Raw genomic sequence first — 14805 nt, 5'->3', positions numbered from 1 at the left:
ATTGGGTATTGAATGACGTTGCTATTCAAAACTCAGTACTTAGAGGCAGTTCTGTGGGCAATTCAAGTGTAAATTTGGTACCCAGCCCTATGTACAGTATATCAATGTAGTGTTTGGCAGTAAGATATTCAGGAGCAGTACCAGGCACCAGCGAGCCGTCTTACTCCGCACTGTTTTGTCGTTCCTCCAGCTGACTCACCTTCATCCTAGCTGCTCCTCCTGAGTCATTTAATCTGAAGATGACAGGGGAGCCCGAGCTCCTCTCTTACTTCCTCTTTTTACTGCAGAACATGGGCACACCCAGCCAGCAAGCCTTGCCACAATTCAAAACTCCCATCTCTGCTCAGTTTGATGCCGGGGTCCCGCCCTCTTTCTTTAGTCTGAAGCTCTCGCTGTCTTTCTGTTTTCTTCCCCACTTCTCTTTACACTCTAACAACGTTTTGATCTTTGGTGCCACACCTCTTTCATTTCTCTTTTCTCTTATCCTGCTCCAAAAATAGACAAGTGTACAGTATTGATACGCAACAGTACCCCACACACACACACACACACACACACACACACACACACACACACACACACACCCGGGGTAAAATAAAAAGAAGATGGGAGAGATAGATAGCTCGGGCCGGTCACATCATCCCAAAGGCGCGGTCATGACGTCATGTAAAAAAAGAAAAGAAAAAGAGGCACAGAGCCGAAAGAGCGAGAGAGAGAGAGAGTCACACCCCCATCACCTCTTTCGCTGCACTCGTTTACCAATTAAGGAACTCGCGGTGGGAGGACAGACAGAAAGAGAGAGAGAGCCCAGAGGAGACAGAGGAGAAGCAGAGGTAGAAAAGAGCAAAAGACCGGAGGGACTATCTCTTTTTTTTCTCCCTTTACTCCCCCAGCACAACCAAATACACCCATCCCTCCCCCATCCCCCCCACAAGGAACTGCGCGTGGGGAGGGAGGTCCGGGACCTTAGTGCAGCACACACACACAGGCTACACACCAACACACCCTCTGTGACCAGAGGAACTGCAAGCTGCCACGCGCACTGACTGAGCGGACCGGAGATCACAGGCGACGATCCACAGAGGTAAGTTTAGTCCCGCTGTAGACCTGTTGGTGTGTGTGTGTGTGCGCGTGTGTGTGTGTGTGTGTGTGTGTGTGAGAGAGAAAGTGATGCTGCGTGACTGCTCACTGTGGGAGATTTTCTCTCAGATGCTTTCTCCTCTCTAAAATTTCCTGAACGTGTGTCTTAAAGTTGTCTGTCATGTATGATCATGTATGGCACACATTACGCACGGACGTTTCCTATGTAGCCTATGTGATTACGCACGGACGTTTCCACTGTAAAGCTTTGACGCTGGTTTACACCGGCGATTTATGGCTTTGATGCCTTCACACATATTTCGATGCATATGGTCAAAGATACTGGCAGTGAGGTGGTATCAGCTGGGTGATGTACGGCTGGATGGAACGCGCCGGAGCTCATCCATCCAGCTCACCTCACCCCTACAGTTTGTTTATGGGCACTCCTCGGGACTGCAGCATCGCTCCGGTGTTAGAATTAGGGGCTCCGCACCAAATAAGGTAATACACTGACTGCACTGGAGCTTTTTACCGGGGGGAGTGTGGGGGGGGGGCAATTGGTGGCCGCTTGCGCCCTCCACTGGCGAGCCCCTTGGTCCATGTTCAAAAGGTTCGAACAGATGTCATTGCAGGGGTTTACAAAAAAAACGTGCTTTAATTGTTAACCCTGTACGTCATACCGATGAGACTTTAGACCCCACATGCTCCTATTATCAATATTTTACCTTTTACTCTATGTACTATATGACTATATTTCTGATTAATCAAATGAGAAACGGAAGTAGGTTTAATGAGTCGTTCTCCCCCTTTCAATAAGTATATGTGGTACAGTGCCACGTGAATGGTAGTTTGTGAACTGCATGGTGAAAGCATGGATTAGAGTGAACTAGGGCTGCAACTAAGGGCTTATTTTCATTGTCGACTAATCGGTCAATTATTCAATTTATTAGTTTACTAGTTAAGTGTCTTGCTCAGGTACACATTGGCTGATGCATTTCAGTGGGAATCAAACCCTGATCTCCCACACTAAAGGCATGTGTTATATCCACTACACCATCCTCACCCTCTCAATTAACATTTACCAAAATCCAGGGTGACGTTTTGTGCACAATTCAGGAGAAGGAGGGGTTTTAAATCACATCAGGGTTGTGCCCCCGGTAAAACAGGTGGACGTAGTGACGATATAAACACACCAAAATCCTAATCATCTGTCACCCAATGTTTATCCTCTCTTTTACTTTTCTGACATAGAACATTCCCGTACACCTTTCATCTAAAACACAGTTGAGAAAAATGTGTTTTCAGACTGTGTACTGGCTGTGTAGGCCCGGGCAAAAGCTGGGGAGAAGTTTCGATGACTGATCTCATTTTCACAATACTTTCATTACAAAGAGGTGATGAGAGAGAGAAAGAGAGAGAGAGAGAGCCATGAAGAGAAAGGGAAGAGGGGGCTGGCACAGAAAGTATGAGATGTAAACATGTAGACCAAACCTGTCCTTATTTGACACTTCTTGGCCTACTTTCACTTAACAAGTGCCATTAAGGGGAAAACATAACTAGGCTGTAATCTGTGCTTCTGACTTGCTCTCTCTCTCCACACCACCCTGTGTGTGTGTGTGTGTGTGTGTGTGTGTGTGTGTGTGTGTGTGTGTGTGTGTGTGTGTGTGTGTGTGTGTGTGTGTGTGTGTGTGTGTGTGTGTGTGTATGTTGTGTGGTTAGTGGTGCGGCGTGGAGTGTTCATCTAACTTCCTTTGCTGCTCTGCTTGCAACTGATGGGTGTGGTTAGTGATGATGAGAAGCTGGTGGCATTGCAGGCTGGCACTGTACTAACATCGCATAGTTATCGCTGCAAGGAGAGGCTGTTAAACCCACATTCATCTCAACAAGTACCTGTCTGAACTCATCTCACTGTGCCTAATACACACCACAGGCTCTGCAGCATGCGTGGTATTCATATTTAGCAGTTTATATAATAACATATAGAAGGATGACCATCACATATCGTCAAACTGCATCTTCTCTTTAGACGTTGGGGTTAGATGGTAACTTGCATTGGAACTTAGAAAACCTTGAAGACTTTTAAGACCGTTTGCTATATCGTCAATGTGCATAATAATATATAAAGGTAATTTGGACAGCAAATCTCACACAAGACAGTTGGAGAAACACTCTGAGGATGCACGTCCTGCCCACAACGTCCGAGTGGCAATTAAGAGTACTAAGTGTTGTTACGTTGTAGGTGCCTTAACCACTAGCCCACAAGGATGTCTCGATATGGCATGAAATAACAAGCTCCTCTAAACTGAAGCAAACGTGAATATCTACACATCTGCCATTATGAAGAAACATATGAAAACAAGTCAAAAAACACAAAATTCTGGGCAGTGGGCCCTTTAGAAAGTCATTCTCGATGGGCCCTTCCCTGCATCCCCAGCCATCCATTCTAGCCCCCCCCCCCCCCCCCCCACAATGGATTCATTTGAAAGCAAGGTGAGTTCCTAGTGAAGAAAAGTGGAAAATGTATGACCCCAGATCATCACTAGAGGGAGCCAAAGGACAAGCCTGCCAGCTCAGCTTGGTCTTCAGCGCCTGAGACATTTGAATGTGTCTTGGTCTGCTCTTGATGTCTCCGCCCCATGTATTGTCTTCTGTTTATTTGGCAAATTCCATTACAACAAAAGGCTTCCCCACAGTGAATGTATCACCAGTTTTCTCAGCTCTCACTTACTTCCAGGCACCACTTCACTGTGCTTTCTGAAGTTCAGTATGACTGGAACCCATGAATGAGCCCTAAAAACATGTCTTTATGTCTGTGTCCCAGCGTTGTGCTGTCTGTGTGTCATGTGTGCGCCTCACTTCACAGTTTCACTAACTTTCTACTGCTGTTAATCTGCCCTGCGTTCATGCTCTGCCACAATCAGTGTGTCGTCATGAATTTTCTATTTTTAATGATACCCCAAGCCTGTAAACTGTTGCGACTGAATGTAATGAATGAAATTTACACACCTACAGGGGCCAGAGCAAAATTGCTTGAAACTATTGTTCTAAATGGCCCAGTGATGAATGCTGGTGCGTATGTGTGTGTGTGGTGTGTGTGTGTGTGTGTGTGTGTGTGTGTGTGTGTGTGTGTGGTTGGTGTTGCATGCATAGTATGTGTATGTGAGACAATAATGGGCCTCTTTTACTGGGGTGTTATTAAGGCTGGGGCCTCCAGGTGGGGTGGGGGTATTCTTAAAATGTTACCTTGACCAGACCACACACAGACGCAAACACACACACACACACACCACCCACACACACACACACACACACCACAACACACACACACACCCACACACACACACACACACACACACACACACAACCACACACACAAAGGCTAGCATTCCTGATGGCTCCTGGCACTGAGCTCCATGTTTAGTCAGAAAGCTGTCGAGTCACACTCTCCCTCGGTCTTTACAGCCACTGCTGTTCTCTTCCTCCCAGAACAAAAATGAATTAAAAACAGAGCTTGTGTGTGTGTGTGTGTGTGTGTGTGTGTGTGTGGTTTGTGTTTGTTTGTGTTGTGTGTGTGTGTGTGTGTGTGTGTGTGTGTGTGTGTGTGTGTGTGTGTCTGTGTGTGTGTGTTGTGGAGTGTTGCGAAATGTCATACATATGAAACATACATACGATATGATGATACAAGGTATAGCATGCTCAGGATTTAAATAGATATTGTTTCTGTGAATAGTGGTTTCCAATAAAAAAGGTAAGGAATTGTACAGCTGTACATATCTTTGAAGGCCGTTTTCTCAAAGTGACTTTGAGACAGAAGTCTCCACATCCGTAGCACTTACAAAACTTTTCAGTTTCAATCCTATCTACACAGTATTCAGCCAGATTTATGTAACATTTTGTTCCTACACAACATGGCGAAAATTGACCTTTTGGGCAAACAAACACTAACAGTTGAGTGGTCAGATGAACACAAGGCAAGGCAGCTTTATTAGTACAGCACATTTCCGCAAAATGCTTTACATAAAAACATTAAAATAGTAAAGGTTACAGTGCAGTACAACAAATAAAACATTGAAGAGCAGTTAAAAACCGTAGCAGATAAAATAGCAGATTTTAGACTGCTGGTATGGGACAGTGTTTAAGCCGCCCCCCCAACACACGCACACGTAATCGGGGCACAATAACCATTTTGTGGAAACCCAAACTCAGTTGACCAATAAGGTCGCTCTATACAGGCAGAACCACATGTCTTCACCATCTCATCCATCCATCAAGGCCCCGCAGGATCATGGGACTTTGTACTCTGGTTACCCTGGTAACCAAGAGTGGAAGTACTTCTCTTTACACCACAATACAGTGGCTTGAGACAGTTTACACACCCGCGCTAAAGTTGATTAAAAAGAGGATTAAAAGAAACATCTTTTGGAAATTGATCTTAATGCCTTAATTTAAAAAAAATAGGAAAATCCAACCTTTTAAGGACACCAATGTTCTTTGTGAACGAATCATGTATTGTAAATAAAGGGAACTTTGTCAGGATGCATGGTATCCTGATCCATGAAATAACTGGCCTTTACAAATAAAAATGTGCCTCTATGGGAATTAAACACAGGGGGGTGTATACTCATGCCCCCTGCATTGTAACATAGGGGGGTGTATACTTATGCCCCCTGTATTTTAACATAGGGGGTGTATACTCATGCCCCCTGTATTGTAACATAGGGGGGTGTATACTTATGCCCCCTGTATTTTAAGGAAGAACATTTGTTTATTTACAAGACATTATTCATTCACAAAGAAAATTGGTGTCCTTATAAGGTTAGATTTTCCTAAATTAAATTAAATTAAGATCAATTTCCAAAAAATGTTATATATATATGTACATATATACAGTATATGTATTACAATAGATCTCTAATACACTGAGGAAACTTGAGGAAAGGGTCTTTTTACCACAAATGATAACACTATTCTCAAAGGTTTTTTTTGGTAAAAATAAAGAAAAATGCCAGATGAAGCTGCCCACCATTGCCCATGTTACATTTTGAGAAAGTGTCTGCTGCTCTAAAACCCTCAGCCTGTCATTAGTACATCACATCGCGGTGTGTGATCTCATCTGGCTGTTTGGTTAACAGTGAAGACAAACAGAAATGGGTGTCTAGACACTCTCCGTCTGGCTGATCCACACTGTCACCTCTTTACAGATGAGGCTGCACACACTGTGACATCACACAGACACACACATGAAGGCAGAAATGTAGGCGACATCAAATGTATGCACAAATAAGCCCACTGTCCACGCTTGCAGACACAAAGAACAGTACACAAAAGGAAAGATGAACAAATCTGCAAGCAGACCAACAGACACAAATAAACACAACTATGTGACCTTAATAGGAGACACTGGTGCTCATATCCCTCTGAATATCTAAAATATTTATTTTTCCGCTGCCTGGAACCCATGAACATATGCAGTATACTCACAGGGGCCCATGCAACTGGGTCTTCCTACATCTCTACACATCTGCTGCAGTGTCACTTTGCTTCTCCAGCTCCGAAAACAAACCCCTTTTACTCTAAAAGCCGCCACAGCTATAACTGATGGAATGAAGAGGAGGGACATGACTGTCCACAAGGAATCAGGGTTAGCCTTCGGTACCTCAGGGCTGAGAACGAGGGAGTCTTGTGTTTTGAAAAGTAATGTGGGTCAAGTCCTTTCACTGCAGCTTCCTTATGTGGTAGACAAATACAGAAACTCCTAAAAAGGTCCCATATTGTAAAAAGTGTGCTTTACATGTATCATCATCATGATCAGGGTTTTATATAAATACGGTAAAGTAAGACGTCTGTAAAAGTATCACAACGCTCAATCCACAGAGAAATGCACACAGCCTGTATTCAGAAACTGTGGCTTCAAACCAACTACAGGACTTCCGTGTGGTTGTGATGTCACAGCTCCAGTATGTTAGCCTAGGTGGGAAGTGCAGCTACAGTGCCGTCACAGTCATTCCCCGGCTGCAGTGACAGTGCAGAGACTCAGAGAAACACTGACCAATCAGAGAAGACTGGACATTTTTGGGGGAGGGGCTTAAACATTCCCTTGCAGGGCAGTGGTATTCTCGCAAGATTGCGTATCACACAAAAATCCATCTTTTCAGGTTCCAACCTTATGCGTTTGTGTCTGAAATACCAGCTCACGCTACTGGCAGCTACTGCCGTGATTCAGGTGTGCGGCTGTTGCAACCTTCTTGTTCAAAATGATTCAAAAACAATACTGGCAGACTTGACAGACAGGTGGTTCATCCGATCCCCTGCCAGGTATTTTTTTGCCCTATCCCAAAAAGTTTGGGACACAAACAAACAATCTTGCACATCAGGTTAGCTTAAAAAGACAGATGCTAAAACGGTGCGTTTCAGACAGAGAGTGAATACAGGTATATTCAAACAGACAGTATTAGAAAAATAAAGTGTTTTTTTAACATTAAAGCATGTAAACATGCTCAGTAGAAACAGAAAACACATATATGAACCTGAAAATGAGCATGATATGGGACCTTTAACTATTGAGGTCAGTCATGAGCAAAGAGACTAAAATCCATTTATATCTCGAGTAATATTTGTATCTCAAATGGCTGACTTATGAGACCAGTGCCTAATAAAATACAACTTTACTGTTGTAATTTAGTGGAAAATGTGTAGGGCTACTTCCCTCTCTGTCGTCTTAAATCAACGACTGCCATACTTTATGAGTTAGCTCGAATGTGAGCCAGTTTATTCTTAAATTGGGAGTGCTGGACATGAAGGAGTGAAGGGTCATATATGACGTGTGCCTTCAGTTTCATCCAAATCGACTCCCTTTTCTGCTCAACGGTGCCACAACCGCGTATACTTTTCTGAGCAAAATATCTATCTCGGGGCTATAAGTCGTGTTCAATCCTTTCTTTCTTTTTCTTTTTCTCTCAGACACAGACGAGCTAGGAAGTGAGTGAGAGAGAGAAAGAGGGAGCGGCCACCCAGAGTTGAGCAGACTCCACCCAGAGGGAAAAAAAGCCAGCGAACCAAGACACAGCCGAGACCATAAAAATGAGTGGTTCACACCCCCGGCTCCACCAGAGCGCCGCGCCCGCTCCCAACGCACTCTCCACGGACAAGGACGCAGAAATGCCCGCTACGGAAAAGGACCTGGCCGAGGATGCGCCGTGGAAGAAGATCCAGCAGAACACCTTCACCCGCTGGTGTAACGAGCACCTGAAATGTGTCAACAAGAGGGTCGGCAACTTGCAGACGGACCTCAGCGACGGGCTGCGGCTCATCGGGCTCCTGGAGGTCCTGTCCCAGAAGAAGATGTTCAGAAAGTACAACCAGAGGCCCACCTTCCGCCAGATGCAACTGGAGAACGTGTCGGTGGCCCTGGAGTTCCTGGACAAGGAGAGCATTAAGCTGGTGTCCATAGGTGAGTCAAAAGCAATGCTGAGTAATGAATGAGTGCCAGTATGTAGGTTTATTGGTTTGAACACATTTCCATCTCCATTCAAAACCCTTCTGTTTTGTGCATAGGCCTACTTGTTTGATTGTTTCTTGAAATGAACTTGAGTGTTGCTAAACGGCAGCTAAATCAGAATACAGTCTCCAATAGATGAGGACCATGGAAAGAACACTGCATACATAGGCTACATGCCTGCAGGGTCGAATAAAGTTGAGCATGTTGCTGCCAAGTAAAAATAAATAAATAAATAAAAATGATAACTGTCACCATGTATAGAAAAAGTGGTGAAAACACACTTGAGTCCACTCTTTTCTCCTGTGAAGTTGCCAGTTTTGGTAACATTACAGAGTGGTGTTTTTGTAGTGAGAAAGCAGGCGTTTCCCTGGTGTCCAGGCAAGGGGCGCACGGCTTTGTCTCTGCCTGTCCAGATTTGAGGAAGGTTGTTTTGGGAGGAGGGGGTCTGACTGTGCAGAGAGGCCCCAGGCTTGTGTTCCCCCGCTGCCTGAGCTAAGCTGAGCTTGGCCGGTCCAAGCCAAAACCTTGTGGCCCAGGATGTAATTCAGGCCTAGTGGGATAGGAGAGCTGATCCTGTACATGTACCCAGAGAGAGAGAGACAAACACAAGGCTATTGTCTGTGTTCATGTCGTGCAGTGGCATGTGGCTGGGTCTCCACAGCGTTGGACATGACTTGGCTCTCACTACGGTGACACTGGGTTTAATGGGCTTTGCCTGCATGCAGCTGCTAACTTGCTCAGTTGTTTGTCAAGCTGCAAGTGGATTAAAGTCATTTTCTGCTGAGCTGCAATACTCAGAGAATATAGCCTTCTTGTGTTCATCTCTCCCCTTACAGAATAGATCACCTCACTGCAGTGAATGAGTGGCTCTCAAAGAGGCTCAAGGGTCCTGAATGGATATGGACCCAAATTTAATCTCACTGTTAATTCAACTCATAGTTGAGATTGCATTGCATGACTCATCCTGTCAGATGGTTTTCACCCTCTCCACACCTGGAGAGATAGACAACTGTCTTGTCTCTGAGACAAATTCTTTATCAACAGAGAGTCTGTGGTTGGCAGAAAAGGAAGAGGTTAGTGACTGAGTCTGTGTGAATCAGACATGAATGCCAGGGGAATGTCTGCCTCACTTCATGGTTTCCAACCACACATGTTGCTGCTTCCTGCTGCAGGCACCAGGTGAGGTGGTGGCAGTGTTTGAATCTGTCAAAATCAATAGTACACACCCTACATCTCAGCAGACGGGGACAAGTGGCGCTGCTATCGATGGATCAGAGTAGAGATTGTGTATATATGTGTGTGTGTGTGTGTATCTAGAGCTGGGTATCATTCCAAAATACTTGATACCGGTACCAGTACCAATATCGTGACTTTGATACCGGTTCCTAAATTCTATTTTTTTGGATCTTATAAAAAAAAAAATTACAACTTTTTATTTATGTTTCAGCTCCTTCTATGTAAGCCGTCTCTGTGTAGTATAGAGTTTTTTCCAGCGTGTCTCTATGACGTGTAATGTTAGACAGCCAATCACAAATGTTATTAGATCTTGGGAGACGCATGCTGACGCTGATGAGATTTACTCCTTAGGTATTGAAATTGGGTATTGAATGACGTTGCATATTTCAAAACTCAGTACTTTAGAGGCAGTTCTGTGGCAATTCAAGTGTTAAATTTGGTACCCAGCCCTATGTACAGTATATCAATGTAGTGGTTGGCAGTAAGATATTCAGGGAGCAGTACCAGGCACCAGCGAGCCGTCTTACTCAGCACTGTTTGTCTGTTCCTCCAGCTGACTCACCTTCATCCTAGCTGCTCCTCCTGAGTCATTTAATCTGAAGATGACAGGGGAGCCCGAGCTCCTCTCTTACTTCCTCTTTTTACTGCAGAACATGGGCACACCCAGCCAGCAAGCCTTGCCACAAATTACAAAACTCCCATCTCTGCTCAGTTTGATGCACGGGGTCCCGCCCTCTTTCTTTAGTCTGAAGCTCTCGCTGTCTTTCTGTTTTCTTTCCCCACTTCTCTTTACACTCTAACAACGGTTTTGGATCTTTGGTGTCCACACCTCTTTCATTTCTCTTTTCTCTTATCCTGCTCCAAAAATAGACAAGTGTTACAGTATTGATACGCAACAGTACCCATGAGCTATTAAGACATGCCCGTAATTTTCTCCACCCAAAGAGCAAACATGGTCACTGTACTGGAGTTTGGAACTGGACTAGGGGTGCAATCATCAATCACAATAACAATCATCAATTGTCATTTATACTGTCAAATGTCTGGAAAAAGTAGCCAGTCAAAAACTCCGAGCCCAAGAGGGGCATCTTACAGTTTTTCCAGATATAGTTTACAATGATATAAAATAGATTAGAGAAGATGGACCAGCAAATGTTTGGCGTTTGTGCTGGAAAACTTCCTAAAGAAAAAGATAAGCATTCAATTTTCTCTTCGAACTCTTTGCAAGAACGTAAACAAGCTTCTCAAAACATCAAACTTGAGTTTTAAAGGTTCTGTGTGGAACTTTTCAACCGGTGGACGGATAAATAAAATGCAGTCGGCATCCTTTTGCTAGCACTCCCGTATACATTAGCAAGCATCCTTGGCATCGAACCAAAACTGCTAAAACCATAGTATCACAATGTATTTGTACTGTGAGCCTACCTGTCCAATAGGAAGAAAGCCAGCTCAAGGTCAATTTTGATCCCCAAAACCGAACGCAGGTCCCTCCATTTGTCATTAACAATATTTGAGATTAGGGTTATTACTTACAATGGATCTAGGGTTGTTACTACGGCTACATTTATACTACTACGTTAAGGTAGAACAAATATCTTTTGCTTCTTTTACTTCTCACTTCCACACTAATCTAGCTGTTTTTTTTTTAGCCCTTAGGACTAAGACCCGGTTCCAATACGGCACCGGTGCCTTAATGACCGTATCTGCCAAACCAAATATCAGTGCGTATTTTGATGCCTCATTTTTTAACTTTCTTAACAAGTATCAGTTTAAGCCCAGCCATCGTTTTTAGTAAGTATCTCTTTAGTACCGGGATCGTAAAAAAAATAAAAAAACAAGACCTAACCCTACTTAAAACGGAGACATTTGGAATCACTGCGGCCCCCGTTTTGTTTTGAAAACCCCGGTGTTGCGTTGTAGTCTAGACGGGCACAAATGGAGACCTTAGGAAACAACAATGCACGTCAGTCCATCTTATCGGTTAGGTAAGCTTACATACCCGTCAGACCAAGCTAGTAAATCCCTGGCCTTACTGTTTTCCATTGTTCGTTCTAGAAAGCATTTTCAAGAGTTTTCAATACATCCATGATTTTAAACCGCAGAGAAACGTCAGAAATTCTGCTTCCTGTTTACACCGGCACCCACATGCCCAGTGTATGCAAATAGGCATGTGAATCGCATTGTCAGACATGTAAATATCAGGAGATAAGTTCAGCGACTGGAGCTAAAACTCTTGTGTGGACGAAGATTGTTTTTGTCTCAAAATTTTGCTTAACAATGAAAATGTAGCCCGTTAACAAACAGCTCTACCCTGCAGTAAACACTCACTCTCCTCGCTTTCCCAGCACAGACTGCAGTTTAGTGTTCACTGTAATGACGTTTCAACCCAATAGGTATTCTCTCTTTCTGCAGTTTTGACTAAATCCCACATGATCTGGTCACGGCAGCAGACACAAGATTACTTATAAATCCAGGGGAGAACTTTCATATCGGCCAAGAACGCAATTCTAGAGTGACAGGGATGCCATCTCCTGTTGGCAGGAGAGACACTGATGGTAGCACTGTTCAAACAGGCTAGGCTCTCCATTATGTCTCATTATTTCACTCTCCATATGATGTGCAAGGGCATGGCTATTTAAATCAAGAGCTTAGTGAGTTAATCTTAATGCGTGTCTAGAGACAGCATTTTGTGCTAATCTGCTGTGCTCATCACACCCATGTCCCACCCAGCCCAGTTTTTAAAACCCTTCAAAACCCCTTTTTTCTGTGCTTGACTGAGCCTGTGTGGAGTTTGTCGAAACAGTTAGATGGCAGCGGTTGTGCCAAACTCTTCCCGTCATTTACAGGCAGGATGTGCAACAATCACGGCTGTGGTGTAACTTTGTACCTGTCTTTGCCCGGGAGCAGAGACAAGCAGGTTGAGACAGACTCCTGTGTGGCAACAGCCTGGCCGTCTCCCCCTGTTACCTCGGTAAATCATAATGCAATGTGTTGGATTACTGATACAATAATTAGATGAACTTGCTATTAGCCAAAGTCATCTTTACACTCTTGCAAAACTAGCACTGAGAACGAGACATGGGCTCATCTGAGTTAGTTTAACTCGAGGAGATAATCTGGTCTTCCTCTTGCAATTGGAATATGGAGTTCCTAATCAATGAAACATCATAACAGTAGGCTAATTTCAGGAGCTTGTGAGGGCTAATGTAAGCCAACTCTAGAGATTACTGTGTGACAAAACCAAGTCAGTTTGCTTAAATTATAACCAGTGTATACTCCTAAGCTAGGCTATGCGTTAGCATGTCACAGATTAGCATTACGATGCTGTACAACAAGAAGATAACTCACATGTGAAGATTGTGTGTTGGGTGGGGTGTCGGCATGGCTCTGATTTACTATGACTGCGTCTATCTGCGTTGACTTACTGCAGAAAAGTTGTTTAGCCCGGTGGCAAGTGAGGGCCCGGCTGGGGCCAGTCACAGACTGATGGGAGCATTAATGTAGAGCCCAATAGTTTCTGTGATAACGGAAACATGGACGGATGTGTGAAATTGAGAATTTAAAAAGCTATGAGCAATGGCAAAATCCATAAGGCTATACATAAGTCAGTGCTTAAAGCTAACTGGAGAATAGGACTACGTCTAAGTTTCAATTCGAGCTGTAAACCACTGTAACTGTAGTTTAAAAAACGTCTTTAAAATACATTGAAAGATAATTACCAGTGGTTTAGGCCTGTTGAGTGTGTGTTTGTGTGTGTGTGTGTGTGTGTGTGTGGGGGGGGGGGCAAGCTAGGACCTGTGGGCCACCAGACTTGCAAAACCCTGTTCTGAGTGGGTGTCATGCATACGTTGCAGGATTTAATTTTTGTGGAATTGTTCCAAGTTTAGTTTCATGTGACAAATCCACTTGAATGAGTGATTGTCTGACCTCTCTGTCTGGAAGATACCATCTGCAAATCAACATGATATTTAATTGTACAAGAGCCACATTTAAACCCAGAGATTAAAAACACAGAACACCAACGGCTACGGCCTGCTCTATTTAGCTTTGTAGTAAGATTACAAAAGGGTATATCATCAGCAGAGGCAGCTGGTGGCGAGAATTGCAGTAACGAATCCGGGTGGCGCCCGCGAAAGCAACCGGGCACCATCTGAACGCAAATCCTAATCCCAACTCCATCTACACTTCACTGCTTGTCTTGTTCAGCACATTCTGTGTAAGTGTGAATGAATGAAATAATTCCTCACAGCTATAGCTGGTATAAATGGTATGGCAACATCTCTGATTGTAGATACATTTCAATAGCCTCGGTGTATACATCAGGGCTGGGTATCGCCACTGTCTACTTGTGTTAGGGATGTCATCATACAGCATCAAATGTAATCTTTAAGTTTTTTAGAAACATGATAAAAATGAGTGAGTGGCGATGGTGGTGAAGGGCATAGAGGCATGTTTGCACGACAGTGAGATAACGGCAAGTAAAGCCGCACAGTTTAGGCAAAATGGACCACTTCCTGTCAGCTCGTTATCGTTCGCATAACTTCCTGTCTGCACAGGCGAAAGGGGACTGATCAAGTGGATACTGAGGATTAGCAGCGTGCGCATTCTCATTCAGCACAGTGGCATTCAGGCTATTGCATTACATCAGAGTTGGAAACATTCCCCAACACCCCATGTTCAGACTGAACAGACGCAAAGCAACATAGTCTTTAGTTTACTCACAGTGTTTTGCAGTTGTCAATGAGATATTTAAATAAAGTGGGCCCTTGCATATGAACTGCAATTACATCATATCCTGTAATGTAATGTAATTCTTTTTTTTTATCTTAAAAAAGAATCCCAACTGCACCGGATGCGGCCAGTTGTTTGGGCTGTGCTTACCGTCATCACAGTTACAGGATTTTACCTACAAACAAACACAGCCTGGGCAATTGTGTTACCATGCCAGAAACACGTCTGTTGGGGATCTACTTTTCCAGACCTGAATCATT

At 44.0% G+C, this 14805-nt stretch overlaps 1 protein-coding gene across 4 annotated transcripts in view; it reads left to right on the top strand.

Moving 5' to 3' along the window:
• Nucleotides 1-830: 830 nt before the first annotated feature.
• The window catches only part of flna (filamin A, alpha (actin binding protein 280)), a 65655-nt gene continuing 51680 nt past the window's right edge, over nucleotides 831-14805 (top strand). For all 4 annotated transcript variants that reach the window (XM_032522003.1, XM_032522001.1, XM_032522002.1 and 1 more), the window contains exons 1-2: nucleotides 831-1084; nucleotides 8041-8530. In XM_032522003.1, the coding sequence (XP_032377894.1) occupies nucleotides 8161-8530 (370 nt within the window). In that variant the 5' untranslated portion in view covers nucleotides 831-1084; nucleotides 8041-8160. The remainder of the gene's footprint in view (nucleotides 1085-8040; nucleotides 8531-14805) is intronic.

Source organism: Etheostoma spectabile, chromosome 7 (assembly GCF_008692095.1).
Source record: "Etheostoma spectabile isolate EspeVRDwgs_2016 chromosome 7, UIUC_Espe_1.0, whole genome shotgun sequence".
NCBI classification, from domain to species: Eukaryota; Metazoa; Chordata; class Actinopteri; order Perciformes; family Percidae; genus Etheostoma; species Etheostoma spectabile.
The sequence above is the reverse complement of the archived record's forward strand: the minus strand, read 5'-3'. Positions and strand labels throughout refer to the sequence as shown.